Source organism: Haliotis rubra, unplaced genomic scaffold (assembly GCF_003918875.1).
Source record: "Haliotis rubra isolate DU_JTF1 unplaced genomic scaffold, ASM391887v1 Scf42, whole genome shotgun sequence".
Taxonomy (NCBI): domain Eukaryota; kingdom Metazoa; phylum Mollusca; class Gastropoda; order Lepetellida; family Haliotidae; genus Haliotis; species Haliotis rubra.
Genome location: NW_025767102.1, coordinates 3323811 through 3340173, shown reverse-complemented (window position 1 = coordinate 3340173; position 16363 = coordinate 3323811). Strand labels below are relative to the sequence as shown.

The following is a 16363-nucleotide window of genomic DNA, read 5'->3' as shown; positions in this document are numbered from 1 at the left end:
CAAAATTCTATCTGGGAGAGATATACTCACTAAACTTGATAAAAGACTAAAAAGACATCATCAACATTCAAAGATAATTAAAAACTGATATTAAAGATGCTTCAAATTGAAAAGGAGGAATCAATTGTCTAACTCATCCTAACAAAAGGTGCTTCAAATTTCAAAAGGAGGAATCAGTGGCTTTATTATATAAGCCTCTACAACTTGAGCAGAGTTGCAGCCCCTGAGCACACCAGGAACATGTGATCATAGGTTCGAATCCAAGTTCATCCAAATTCATTCTAATTTTGTCAATATTGTATTTCAGCTCATGGCTTTCTAAATAAAGCAGTTCACATTAAAGATCTGTATCACTTTGAGCTATCCTTCAACAGGGTGGGGGAGCCCTTATGGAAAGTGGTAAAAGTGTTCAAAGCTCTGCAAATAGCCAAAGACCTGGGTCTGCTTTCCCATCTATGGGTACAATGGGTGAAGCCCATTTCTGGTACCTTTTAAGACTAAGTCCCCGTTTCCATGGATACATTAGAAAATAAAAGCATCTGTAAATAGTAAAAGAAAACCATACTCATTCATATCCTTCAATAAAAAATCAGGCTGAGTTATGCATCGGAATTAAAAGATCTGTTCAAAGAGGCCTACATTATAACTCACTTATCACTAACATACTAAAAAATCAAAGCTGTGATTATCTCTTAATGACAAGGGTGCCATTGTTCAAAGTAACCTTAGCATTATGCCAGTCGTAAGTCTATGTTATGGCATGGGAGTCACGATCACCTTAGCTCTATGCCAGTTGTAAGTCTATGCTATAGTATGGAATAGGAGTTACGATCACCTTAGCACTACATCAGTCATAAGTCTATGTTATGGTATGGGAGTTATGATCACCTTAGCACTATGCCAGTCGTAAGTCTATGTTATGGCATGGGAGTTATGATCACCTTAGCGCTATGCCAGTCGTAAGTCTATGTTATGGCATGGGAGTTATGATCACCTTAGCGCTATGCCAGTCGTAAGTCTATGCTATGGTATAGGAGTTACGATCACCTTAGCACTACATCAGTCATAAGTCTATGTTAAAGTATGGGAGTTACGATCATCTTACTAAGGACTACGCCAGTCATAAGTCTATGTTATTGCATAGGAGTTACGATCACCTTAAGCTATGCCAGTCGTAAGTCTATGTTATGGCATGGGAGTTACGATCACCTTAATACTCGCTATGTCAGTTGAAGTCTAAGTTATGCATATGGTATAGTCGTAAGTCTATGTTATCACCTTAGCACTACATCAATCATAAGTCTAAGTCAATGTTATGCCATGGGTGTTCTGATCATCTTAAGTCGTAAGTCTATGTTATGGCATGGGAGTTACGGTCACCTTAGCACTAAGATCACTTTGTACAGCGGCACCTTGACCTACCAGACACCTGTGGCCTATCAGTGGATTTTCCTTCCACAATAATTAGGCTGACATACCGATATAACTGGAAAACAGCTCAAAGTGGCCTTAAACCCATTTCACTCACTAATGATTATATCTTAATGAGTTGACCACCCAGGCGCCTGTAGCCTATCGGTGTAATACTCAACCACTTGACCACCACAATAACAACCTAATTACAGATGACTCGTCAATCAATGGCATGTATTGGTAATCCGTCCCACCAGTCAACCTGGACAAGGCTCATCAACTTCAGCTGAGGCAGTTTGTCCTGCTTACCAGGAAATTACGAGGAATTATACTCGGATGGAACTTGTAAATCGATACGTAATCAGAGAACAGGAAGCAGATATAACTATCAGGGAAGATTCAGAAATCATGTGGAACTTGAACGAGTAAGACAGGAGCATCAGGAAGTACTTAAAAAACGTCCCTGTAGCTCACCTGGGTAAGAAGCTAAAACGTTCCCAATGTCATGAAAGAAGTACGATGTCAGCATTGGTATATCAAATTATACTGAGAACTAATATAAAAATTCAAATTCTATACATTCATAAAATTTTAAAAATTATAATCATAAGTGCTCAGCTTCATCAGCCTGGGAGGGAGTGGGGTAGCCTAGTGGTCATCGAAGACCAGTTGATTCCCCACATTGGTACAAAGTGTGAAGCCCATTTCTGGTGTCCCCTGCTGTGATATTGCTGGAATAATGCTAAAAGCGGCATAAAACTAAACTCACTCACTCACTCATCAGCCTGGCAGTTTCAAAGGGCAACATGTTGACAGAGATAAGAGTGAACTGCCAGAATTTAAGAACACATTCAAAACACAAGCTAATTATAAAATATCACGAAAAACATGTCAAGACCGATTACTAACTACACACATTTTACTTCATTTTAAAATCAATGTCATCCCTCCTGAGCAAAATTAGGTGTCACTGTAAAGAAGTCTCCAGGATTCTGTTTCATTGGTCAAGTGGTTGCCATGGAGACGGTCATATAACCTGGCAACAATGATGCCACTGATTCAGACAATGGATGAACTGACTGACTGACTGAGTTTGGTTTTACGCCGCATTTAGAAATATTCCAGCAATATCACAGTGCGGGACACCAGAAATGGGTTTGACACATTGTACCCATGTGGGGATTCGAACCCGGGTCTTCGGCGTGACGAGCCAACGCTGGACAATGGATGAAAGCAAACTCGATACAACTTCATCTGAAGTTGATTCAGGTGAGCTAACTAATTTGTGCCTTCTGTTCCTGATGTATTACGTGTTGGTTGTTTTTCAGAAATGTCCGATAAAACTTAACAATCATGAGTCAGACATTGTGAATTCGGTTCTAATCAGATCAAGATATAAAATTCCCATTCTCTGTTGTCGTTACAGAGTTTCTTGTCCACAGAGAGTATTTTGGCTGTTCATGATGTGATTTGTGTGAGCGTGGAAGAATAATTGGAACTGAAATGCTATTACTTGATCCATACCCAAGGTTTGTAACATAATTAAACAGGAGTGATGACACCAGATCTTATCAAGGAAGTGTTACCACTAAAATCAAGAGGAAAAAATCACTGCAAATTTTTATTCGGATATTCAATCATTTTAAAACTTGAACTACCTTGTTTTAGAAACAGTTCCAAGACACAGAAACCAATGATTGGACTCAATGTCAAAACCACACCCTGAACATATTCAGACAAATTTTGATATTTCAAACTTTGTCACTTTCCAATCAAACATGGGCCTTTTTTAGACTACTGGAAATGTTTGACTGGCCGGTTTCTTGTCTTTTACTTTCGGATATTTGTATATTCTGGACAAGATGAAAAACTCTGTGAAGAGGCTGATTTTTTCAATCTTCAAGAAACAATCTAACAATGAGTAAGGCTGTGATCCAAGATGAATATTTCGCCAGAGGACTGTGTTTTTGCCTGCCGAAACATCACCTTGGGTCAAATTTTTGCTTGTTTTAAATTATAAAGAAAAAACTGAATAATCTGATATCATCTTTTAGCCTGATTCATTCATGGAGAAAATCAGCGCCTTGAGCAAGCACTAATTGCGTGGACATGTGCGCTATATAAATATCCTATAATAATAATACAAAAAAATATTATATGCAAAAGTTGAAACAGGTCTAATTAGTATACAGCTGAAAACTTTCATAATGATTTATAAACATTTTTTAAATCATGCATATTCGGTTATTAATGAAGCCTTATACCTTGTATCTTAGGCTGTCTCACAGTCCCTTAACCACATTACTTTCCCTACAGCCTAGCCCTCCCTGGAATGCTAAAGATCTAAATGAAGCAAGTCTAGATTTCCTCAGGTTCAAGATCTCCCATCTCACTGGGGCTCCTTTTCATTTTAAGGATTACTATCAAAATTATTGACAGACAGAGTTTATTTCCAGTAAAATACAAAAATACATTCAAAAAGAAATTCCAGTGCCGCTGACGACGACACCTTCAAAATAATATATATTCAGAGACTAAGCATTAGTCTACTTGCATCTCTGAGAACTGACATACTCAATGACACGAGCAAGTTAGCAAAGACATGCTCGTCTCTGAACCAGAAACAGAATGCCATCTTTTTATGCAAATATTCACACAGAACAACAGATTGGGTCTCAAACTCATGTCAGTCTTACTGGTCAAAACAAATAAAAGTTGATTGGTCTAAATGAAAAACGTCCTATTTTCTCCAAAAGAAAGAACCTTAATTCCTCCAATAAGCGCCCAGGTATCAACGGAGTTCCACCACGGCGCTTATTAGAGGCCTGGCGCTGTTGCGCTTATTCTATCTACTTGTTTGTGAGCTGCTTTACCCCTGGAGCTTATTAGAGGTCCTACGCTTATTAGAGATCCAGCCGTTATTAGAGGAAATACGTAATATAGGGTATGTTTCCTCAGCCAAAGAGCAATACCTCTTTTATGTTTGTTAAATGCATGTTAATAATGTTTACCTTGTTTACACATTAATTTACAGTTAATCCTGCACCACAAATCTCTCTGTAACTCAGTACCGGTACAGAAAAACACTGACGACAGTACACCTGTACTGACAATCTGTTTAATGATTATTACCTGTGCTAAGATATGCATGATTCTGGAATGCACTGCTTGAAGATGCATAATTTAACAGAGAGTAATTACAATTCTATTTTGGGAAGTAAAAACATCCTATTGCCATGTCTATCTTGGAGTTAATGAGTTTGATTTTACATTCCTTCAGCAACAGACAACATCAATGCAGAGACACCAAGTACATTCCATCAAGCTTGGGATTCAAACCAGCACCTTCAGTGTAATGAACTGACACCATAACCACCTGGCTACCCTACTGGAAGAGAATAGAATGTTTGTTGTTTTACGCTGCATTGTCCATGCATGTGACATCAGCCTATATACAACAGTCAGGACCAGAAAACCAATGATTGACGTTATAAGCAAAACTCTTTTCGGCTACGATGACAGGCAATGAGCCAACGTCACCTGTCACCACTTATTATGACCTTGTCGATCAATGGGACCAATGTCACATATTAACTACACACTACTGTCTAACTCTGGTTTAGTAATCTTGGTCAATTGCAATCCTCTTGATAGTTGTTTCATTTTTATGAAGCACATAGAAAACCATTAATACTTACATCATAAGGGGACTTGGCGTAGGTGAGTATTCCTTTCTCCAGGACAAAGAATCTCTGAAATAAAGTTTAGAAATATAAACATCAATGGCTGATAAAGTAATAGCAATGAGCTCTTGTGAAAACAATTGGGATATATCCTATTATCTTACCTCACACATAAATGTCGCTTTCTGATTGGCTGAGCACTCTTCTATTATTTTCAATGTACCCCGCTTACAAGCGAGTAACATTTCAATGTACCCCGCTGTCATTGGCAACTCATTTGGTACTTCGTGGTAGTAATTCTTTATCTCGAATGACTTTGAATCACGTATGATGTACGAAAATTACCGATGTTTTGCAAATGCAAATCGATGGAAGGGAGATAACTCTAAATCTGTTTTTCTTGTCAGCAAAATCTAGCGATGCCTACAAAAAGATTTTAACCATGCTTCAAACAATTCAAAATTAACATTAAGGTGTTCGGGAAATATAAATTGGTCCTCGGGGCCCATGGGTTGATGTACCGTCGAGTTTGTTTATGCCCCAACAAGGGTACATCAACCCATGCCCCCCTCGTGACCAGTGAACAACTTATAATGGAAAATGGCCAAAATGGAACCTCCATGATATACACCCTGTTATAATATGGGGTTGCTGGGGACCACTTCTAACCAGGAGAATAAACCCATTACCTACTGAAGTAGATTCCTCGCAGGGTCAAGAAAACCTCTGAGTCAATCATTTTGAAAGCTAAGTTTTGAAAGCCCTGTTTCAAATCCCAGCTTCAGGCATTAAAACAAGCATTTCAAGGTTTTGAAATGAATATTGTTAAGCCTACTACGTTTTGAAGCAGAGGAATAGACAACCAAAAATCCTTCGAGAACAAGAACATGAACAAGCTCATAATAGTAAGTCCTTCAAACAATGCGATAAAAACGCTCCTCAACAAAGTGAAGCATACTTGATAAGTATAGAACCAGAGAATGGGGGTGGGGTGTTTGGGGAACTGACACTGCCACAGGGGGTGCTATACATATTGTTGATAACGGTATACCAAAAGGACTGTTTAATGTGTCAACAAGGCTGTAGATACAACAATTCCATGCCAAAAACATTGCCGACGTATCCTGAATTATTGATGTCCTCTCCATCAAGTTTTGACGCACACAATATTGACTTGTTCTCGAGGTGAAACAAGCTGCAATATTAACACCAGGGTGATGGTAATGAGATGTTGACTTCAGCTCATCTCACAGAGAAATATAAATATTGCTTCAAGCAGACTGGTTATTTCATGAAGTACATTTTCTTTTTAATGTTTGTGAAACCACCTTTGGCTTCAAAAGGCTTCATATCTGCAAGCGTTTTTCATGAATGATTCAGGATCATGTCATGTCAATCAAGTTTCACGATAGGTTTTACATTTCAACATTGAAACTGGTTTCACATTTCATCACATAAAAACTGGTTTTACAAATTAGTTTTTTACATTGCATCAAGCTCGTTTAATATATTAAATTTGAACTGGTTTACACAATGTGATGAATAATTGATGAAGATGACAAACAATGTTCATTTACATCTTTACACCGCAACTCTTTTCCATTTCTGAAATTGATTCTACATTTTAATATCCAAATGGTTTTATACCTTAACACTGAAACTGATTCCTCTGTTTTACCACCTGAACTTGTTTTACACCTCAGTACCTAAATCAGACTCGAATATCAGAAGCTAAACTGTTTCACATTAAATTATCTTGAATGGTTTTACACTTCAGCACCTGAACTGATTTTACATTAATCATCTTTACTGGTTTTATATTTATTACCTAAACTGGTTTCACAATATCAACACCAAAACTAGCTATATACTTCAGCACCAAAACCAGTCTTACATATTTGAAGCTATAAAGTTTTCGATTAAATTACCTTGAGTTGTTTCACATCTCTAAACCCGAACTGGTTTTACATTTCGGCACCTAAACTAATTTTACATTTAGCACCAAAACTGGTTTCACAATTTCAGCACCAAAATCTTACATATTCAAACTATACTGTTTCCAAATAAAATAACCTAGAATGGTTGTACATTTCATTACCTTAACTGGTTTCACAATTCCAGCACAAACATCAGCATACATATTAGAACCTAAACTAGTTTCACATAAAGTTAAAATTGAATGCTGTTACAGTAAATCCCTCAAAGTGGTTCTACACATAACCAGTGATTTAGTTTGCATGATCAGCTCCTAAACTGGTTTAACATATTAGTGCCGGCCTGATTCAACACATCAGCACTAAACTGGTTTCAGTGGTGTAAATCTTTGAGGATCTTCACCACTCTTCCATAAATTCCTCACCTTGTGCCAGCCCTTCATCGGCCACTTGCGTCTCTTCATCAAGTAGTTGGAGTGCCTCTCCGGTTTGTCTGCACACTTTTGTCCATCTCTCAGTCCCTCTATAATCTCCCATTCTTGCCTGGATTTACGATTTTTGCGTTTTTGCGGACTTGGCTTGGTGACATGTGATGGAGCCGCAGGATTTCCGTCCACATGAGAACTTGATTGAGAGACGCTGTCCTCGTTAGAATCCTGAAATGTCAAGAGTGAAATTATGAAATATTTTTTGGCAGATTTTAATTTCCTGTCCATTATTAGTGCTTCGGGGGAGAGACGCAAATCTCACGTTTGGGATGTGTTTATGAGGCTTTCTTTGCAAGAGATAATCTGGTATCTTGAAGTGGCCATATTTTCTAACTTGTTCGTAATCTGTTTTTATGGTACCTGCTTGAGGTTGAGAGGCATAGAAACATTGCGAGGAGTCACAAACCAAATACAGATGATACACTTCTTAAGATATCTAACATCTGTGAAGATCAGTGTGAGAATTGATCTTCAGCAACCCATGCTTGTCATAAGAGGCTATTAACGGGATCGGGTGGTCAGGCTCGCTGACTTGGTTAACCCATGTCATTGTATTCCAATTGCATTGATCAATTTCATGCTGTTGATCACTGGATTGTCTGTTCCAGACGTGATTATTGCAAGAATTTACAGGACGCATAAATTTGACAATGGACGCAACAAAATTTATTAGAGCGTCCACAGGGACTCAGAAAAAGTCCAAACACTTTTTGTAAAACTTCCAATCAAGTGACAATAAGGTATCACTGAGTTTGCTACTAGCTGGGTTATGGTATCATTTGTAATTTAATTACTGTAACAATGTGATGATCATGATACACAATACCATAACAGTATTAATAATAATATTTAAGTGTCTGGGACCCCCATTTTGTTGTCCAGGACCCCTGAAAATTAAGAGTATGAGTTCCAGTGACACTCAAATACAGGACTCAAGGTAATTCCCTGTTTTTGACAAACTTCCACCATATATCTACAGCTGCATTTTGTCTGTCTGTCTGCATTTGAAACCACGGAATAATGACCAATTTAATGGATGACAACTTCTTTTATTTCTTAAGCGGTTCCTACTTGAGAACAGTACAAGAATCTGTAATGAGACGTCACGTTCCTGAAATAAAAGAAGTTGTTATCCATAAAATTGGTCATTATTTTACAGCTAAACGCATAAAGTAAAATATAGACATCACATTCTACATGATTTAATGTTGTCATCTACTGCAGACAATCACACACAGACCCCCTGGATGTACGAAAATACTAATATAATCAACATCACATGTCTCTGAAACGTGTAGCGTGCATTGTTACATTGATGGCATGATAATCAGTCAATTGTATTTTTCTCTTGCTTGAATACACCACTGTTTAATTTCAAGGTTGTTGTTTTTTCTTTAATTAGAATATTTTTCCTGGTGCTTGCTAATGCTGTCTCATCAATCTTGCAGCGTAACCTATTTTTTAAGAATACTCTAACTGCCATTCAAGTGAATACAAAAAACATTTTGTCCACATTTATTATTCTTTATCTTTAGATTAGAGTTGGTAGATGTTGCAGATCAATATAAATGTCTTGACACAGTTTACAAAAAGTGGTGCAAGACTGGTGAAAAAAGTACCCCTTTAACTCTTGTCAATACTTAACAGACCTCCTCCTTAAAATCATGTCAATTTAAAGTCCTCTATTAATTTTAAGGCTTTAATTTTTGTTTTAATACCACACTCAGCATGGGGCGGTGGGGTAGCCTAGTGGTTAAAGCATTCGGTCGCCACATCAAAGATCCGGGTTTGATTCTCCACATGGGTACAATGTATGAAGCCCATTTCTGGTGTCCCATGCTGTGATATTGCTGGAATATTGCTAAAATCTGTGTAAAACTAAACTCACACATTCACTCACACTCAGCAAAATTCCATATGTATGGCCAATTAAAGATTAATGGAGGTCAAGCAAACCACGCTTTATACTACTTTGTCAAAATTTTAAGAATTCATTTTGTAAAAAAAAAAATTATTAGTTGCTACTCAAAGAAATATTCTGTCTGTATGTCAGCCTGTGAAGTATGAAACAGGTTCTGGTCAGTGATCCAGTTCAAAAACACTAAGCCAGGTCAGTCCTTGACTAATGCTTAGTCTCTAAATATATATAATTTTGATAAAAACAAACAATTCCTTTCAAGTTGAAAAGACCCGTGAAGATCCGGGTAGAATAGGTCTTCAGCAACCCATGCTTGCCACAAAAGGCGACTATGCTTGTCATAAGAGTGACTAACAGAATCGGGTCGCTGGCTTGGTTGACACATGTCATCGGTTCCCAATTGCGTAGATCGATGCTCATGCTGTTAATCACTGGATTGTCTGGTCCAGACTCGATTATTTACAGACTGCCGCCATATAGCTGAAATATTGCTGAGTGCGGAGTAAAACTAACCTCACTCACCCATTCAAATTGAAAAGGAGCCCCAGTGAGATGGTATATTCAGAACCTGAACCCGAGGAAATCTAGACTTGCTTCTTTCAGGGCTTCAGCATTGTAGAAGGGGCTTGGTGGAAGGGTCAATAATGCAGTTCAGGGACTGTGAGATGGACTAGGTCACTCACTGAACTTGACCAGTTGATCCATTTGGTTGCCTCCTATGACCAGCACTAGATACTGGGGACCCACTCTAACCCTGAATCCCTAAGGGCTTTTGGCACAGTTTATCATGAAGGCTTACAAGATTGCTGGACAATGAAATTACCCAAATGCCAGCCTTTTCAGTAATTACAAATTACAGGCCAGCTCACAATCACATCACATCCGTCTCAGCTGAAAATCGTCTTTTGAAGACCAAAGAACGTTTGATTAGGAGATGATGACACTCTTCATGATTTCACACTTTGATGAGTGTCTTTGAAGTGACTTTCGAATATTTTATGAATATAAAAGTGATTATGTTATATAAGTCTAAGATTATTAGACCTGTCCTTGACCTTGAGTTGATGACAGAATTAGTTGATAACCTAATTCTCGTGATCTTATGATCCAATGAGAAAACCGAAACATGACATTTATATAATGTAAATAAGCAGAGGTCAAGTTGACCTGGAGGTCAGTTGAAATGAGGTTTAATGTTGTGTTCAAAACAATTACTCTTATAGTCTGATGTTTAATGCGGCACCCAGCAATATTCCAGCTCCTTGACAGCAGTCTGTAAATAATTAACTCTGGATCAGACAATCCAGTGATTGATATCATGAGTAATCATGTTTGCAACTGGCACATGATGTCAACCAAGTCAGCGAGCCTGACCACCCGATCCCGTTAGTCGCCTCTTACGACAAGCATTGCTTGATGAAGACCAATTCTAACCGGATCTTGACAGGCAATTTCACTTCTAAGTAGAAATGCGTGTATGTGTGTGTGCAGAAGACTTCATAGTGCTAGCCTCTCTCAAAGACCCTTGAGAAAAAAATTAAATATGTGTCCTGTTAAGTTTTGAATGATTTGGAACGTCTAGATTGCTGCAGCTCAAACAGCCTGCTGACATACCAACCCAGTTTGTTTTGGACACCTAAATACCATATTACAGTTTTGAGCTACCAACTATTAGTGAGTGAGTGAGTTTCCTTTTACGCTGCTTTTAGCAACATTCCAGCAATATCATGGCGGGGGGAGACCAGAAATGGGCTTCACACATTGTATCCATATGAGGAATCGAACCCGGGTCTTCGGCATGTGAACAGACGCTTAAACTACTTGGCTACGCCACTGCCCCACTATATCTCATTAATGCTAAATTCATGCAGAATTCATGCCGAAGACCATCTTTGAACTTGATCCCCTGGATCCAACACTCCAGGCGAACACACTATCCACAAGGCCACCTAGGTGTTCCAGAGGTCAAGGTTATCAGATATAAAAAAGCAGCATAACAAATAAATGGCATTATTAAGTTTGTTCTTCATTTTTTTTAATTCATATCTTAAATTTGTTCATGAAAAGACATGAAAGTGAACTGCATGGTTTGATCTGATTATAAAGATTATCTTCAAAGAATCACAACACTGTTATTTCATCTCTTTATACATTCCTTAATGGCGCCCTAGTCTTTGTTATTTACAGAATAACTGCCGATCCGCAGGGAATTACGGTCTTTGCCTTTGGTAAAGGACTGTTCATTTAAGGACAGATAATAAATTTTGTTTGGAAATTCTCATGTCCTAGCTTTTCCTAAACATATAGCAGAAAATATCAGTGTCCTGTGAAGTGACTCAATCGAACCAAATATGATACCAGCCCGTTGATCATTCATCACTTGCATTATGGTGAAATCCATATGTCTTCAGCTTGTTCAGTGTGGCTAGTAATTACAACTATCAAAGTCAGCTGATGAAGTCCATATATGAATCAATTACAGTGATATTTTCCTTATTTCTGTTAGGAAACCCGAGCAAAAGAATGCTTTCATGTGAACACTGAAGGGTAACCCTGGCAACAGAAGGCATTAATGTTAACAGCTGTGGATGGCCCTGTAACAGAATGCATTGTTGTTTATAATTCTGGGAAGCCCCAGCAAGAGAATGCTCTGGTATTTACAGCTATCAACAAAACAACAGAATGTTCTGGTATTTACAGCTATCAGCAACCCAACAACAGAATGCGCTGGTATTAAAGCTATCAACAAAACAACAACAAAATGCTCTGGTATTTAAAGCTATCAGCAACCCAACAACAGAATGCTCTGGTATTTAAAGCTATCAACAAAACAACAACACAATGCTCTGGTATTTACAGCTATTAACAACCCAACAACAGAATGCTCTGGTATTTACAGCTATCAACAAAACAACAACACAATGCTCTGGTATTTACAGCTATCAACAACCCAACAACAGAATGCTTTGGTATTTACAGCTATCAACAAAACAACAAGAGAATACTCTGGTATTTACAGCTATCAACAACCCAACAACAGAATGCTCTGGTATTTAAAGCTATCAACAAAACAACAACATAATGCTCTGGTATTTACAGCTATCAACAACCCAACAACAGAATGCTCTGGTATTTACAGCTATCAACAAAACAACAAGAGAATACTCTGGTATTTAAAGCTATCAACAACCCAAGAACAGAATGCTCTGGTATTAAAGCTATCAACAAAACAACAAGAGAATACTCTGGTATTTACAGCTATCAACAACCCAAGAACAGAATGCTCTGGTATTTACAGCTATCAACAAAACAACAACATAATGCTCTGGTATTTACAGCTATCAACAACCAAATAACAGAATGCTCTGGTATTAAAGCTATCAACAAAACAACAAGAGAATACTCTGGTATTTACAGCTATCAACAACCCAAGAACAGAAAATGCTCTGGTATTTACAGCTTTCAACAAAACAACAACATAATGCTCTGGTATTTACAGCTATCAGCAACCCAACAACAGAATGCTCTGGTATTTACAGCTATCAGTAACCTCAGCTACAGAATGCTCTTGCATTTACGGTTATCAGTAGCCCTAGCTACAGAATGCTCTTGCATTTAGTTATCAGTAGCCCATTTTGCAACAGAATACTCTTGCATTTGCAGCTATAAACGACCCAACAACAGAATGCCTTGGTATTTACAGCTATCAGTAGCCCTACTAACAGAATGCTTTTGCATTTACAGCTATCAGTTGCCCTAGTTACAGAATGCTTTAGCATTTACAGCCATCGTAGCCCTATTAACACAATGCTCTTGTATTTACAGCCATCGTAGCCCTATTAACACAATGCTCTTGTATTTGCAGCTATCATAGCCCTATTAACACAATGCTCTTGTATTTACAGCCATTGTAGCCCTATTAACACAATGCTCTTGTATTTACAGCCATCGTAGCCCTATTAACACAATGCTCTTGTATTTGCAGCTATCAGTAGCCCTATTAACACAATGCTCTTGTATTTACAGCCATCGTAGCCCTATTAACACAATGCTCTTGTATTTGCAGCCATCGTAGCCCTATTAACACAATGCTCTTGTATTTGCAGCTATCATAGCCCTATTAACACAATGCTCTTGTATTTACAGCCATCGTAGCCCTATTAACACAATGCTCTTGTATTTACAGCCATCGTAGCCCTATTAACACAATGCTCTTGTATTTACAGCCATCGTAGCCCTATTAACACAATGCTCTTGTATTTGCAGCCATCGTAGCCCTATTAACACAATGCTCTTGTATTTGCAGCCATCGTAGCCCTATTAACACAATGCTCTTGTATTTACAGCCATCGTAGCCCTATTAACACAATGCTCTTGTATTTGCAGCCATCGTAGCCCTATTAACACAATGCTCTTGTATTTGCAGCTATCACCTAAGCTTGGGACACGCATGAGCAATACATACAAGAACAGCTCAGCCTCTGCCAGAACATTTCACTCTCACCCCTTTCTGAGCTCTAGCAGCTTGCTGAAATTTCAGCAATTCAAACAAAGGGCTCAAAAACATATTTAACTTATTTAACTTCAAACATAATACAGTAGAATATGTCAAATCTGAACTCTGTGCAATCCGGTTTTCTCCATAACCTGGACTACTCTCTGAGTCCCAGCAAAATTGTTCTTAATTTTTCCCTAAAGCATGCTTTATATTCCGGACTCTCTCAATTACAGATTACAGACTAAAATAACAGTCCACGACAATCAACTTGCTATGAGAACAATGCTTTGTAATCCGGTCACAGCTGACTAAAATAATAGTCCGTTGAATAAACATCTCTGTTACTTCTGTTCACTATGGTTAATGACATTGTATTACGTGGAAATTTACAGAGGCAGAAGCAATTCATGTTAACAGGCTTTTTCCAATGAAAGTATAAATAATATATTGTGTATAAATAAATAACAAAAAAGAACGATTCAAGTTGTTGGTTGTCCTTAACAGAGGAGGCGACTCATCGTGGCAGTGAACACGGTAACGGACAAAACTTGTCTAATCCGGACTGCTTTACAATCCGGACAAATGAGTCGGTCCCAGGCAAGTCCGTAATAGACAGATTCCACTGTACATAACTTACTTCAGGGATTAATGTTACTCTAGGGGACACCAAAACTAGGCATACCATTTCACAGATCTGAAATGGTAAAGTCATACAGAGTTACATCCCTTACTTTAGGAGTCCACAAGTAAAAACATATCTGCTGTAAAATCTTGCCAGGAATAAAACTCAAAATCAATGGTGTGTCACAAGTGACTGACTGTCTAATGTGGTAGAGGACACCTAGACACATCACTGCCTGGCCGACTAGAAAGATATGGGACATGTTCACTTGAGTGGGAAACAGATGGAGAGACTTATTGATGTCCTAATCTACTGGAATCACATTGATTCTTGGACAACAAACGAGAAAGGTCATGCAAGGTGCATTATAGGGCAGTGGTTTCCCAATCTTGGTCGGTTAACGTTAGGGATATTCTTGAAGTAATATTATTAGTTTGTGGTTTACTGCCAACTCAGCAATATGTGTCAGTCTGTAAATGATTAAATCTGGACCAGACAATCCTGTGATTGATATCATGATCAATATTGATCAGTTTGTTGTTTAATTCAACTCAGCAATATTCCAGCTATGTGTTGTCAGTCTGTAAATGATCAAATCTGGACCAAACAATCCGGTTAGAGCGTCCGCCAGGAGAGTGGAAGGTTGCTGGAACGATCCCCGGCCACGTCATACCAAAAGACCTTAAAATATGGTACTTGTTGGTCCCTGCCTGGCGCTCGGCATTGATGGGTACAACAAGGACTGGTCGGCTCGGAGTCAGTATAATGTGTCTGAGTGGGGTATTGAAGACCTGCTTCACTGCGGCAAGGTATCTCAGTGGGCTAGCACTATAAAACCAGCTTCAGTTTGGGCTAGTACAAGCAGCCGCACATACACATATACACGCATGCACGTTGTCATATGAGCGAAATATTCTCAAGTACGACATTAAACCCCATGTCACCTCACCTCATTCTTAATTCAAGAATTGGTTGCAAATCCAAAATACTAACAACCCGAAATCATCTAAGAAGGTCACAGTGACCCAGTCATTTTCAGAAACACAATTTCTTCCCCCACTAAAACTAATATCTGTATCGTATACTGCAAAAGAAATGAATTTTCAAATTTCAAGTTTTACAAGAATTTTTAAAATTCTGGTTCCAGATGCTGAGTGGGAATCAAAATGAACAACCATGTTGATCAACTAAAAGTATATTAATGTAAGTTCAGTCTCAACATCTTGAAGGCTGGGTTCTGGCAATGTAAAATGTGGTACTGTGGCACATGGGATAACCAGGTTATTCAGGACTGAATGTGCAGAGTTATTCCATGATGGAATTCAGACGAAGATGCTCCTATATCCATGATCAGAACACCAATATCTGTATTCCGTTAGGAAGCTCTTGAAAGTGCAGTTCTGGCAATTAAGACATGAAGCTGTTGGCTACAAGCAAGATCGGAATTCTCATTGGCAAAAACATTGTTCAAGATTGCATTCTGCATCGCATTTAATTAAATTTCTGTATCCCTTGATACTATGGCTACAGCATCTTATTTTATTCGAAACACTGAACAGAATAACATTATATACTGCTGTCTTCAATTTCTCCATGTTGTTTGTTGCCATTTTGTGTATTGTTGTTTTGTTTACTTGTTTTTCAACTCAGCAGTAATCCAGGAAAATGACTGCATATCTGTAAATAGTGAGTGAGTGAGTATGGTTTTACGCTGCTTTTAGCAATATTCCAGCAATATCACGGCGGGGGACACCAGAAATGGGCTTCACAAATTGTACCTATGTGTGGAATTGAACCCGGGTCTTCG

General features: G+C 38.3%; 1 protein-coding gene across 1 annotated transcript in view; it reads right to left on the bottom strand.

Moving 5' to 3' along the window:
* The window catches only part of LOC124288509 (oxysterol-binding protein-related protein 6-like), a 112549-nt gene that overhangs the window by 25653 nt on the left and 70533 nt on the right, over positions 1-16363 (bottom strand). Inside the window, 2 exon segments of the mRNA XM_046725030.1 lie at positions 5112-5165; positions 7456-7686. Of these exon segments, the coding sequence (XP_046580986.1) occupies positions 5112-5165; positions 7456-7686 (285 nt within the window).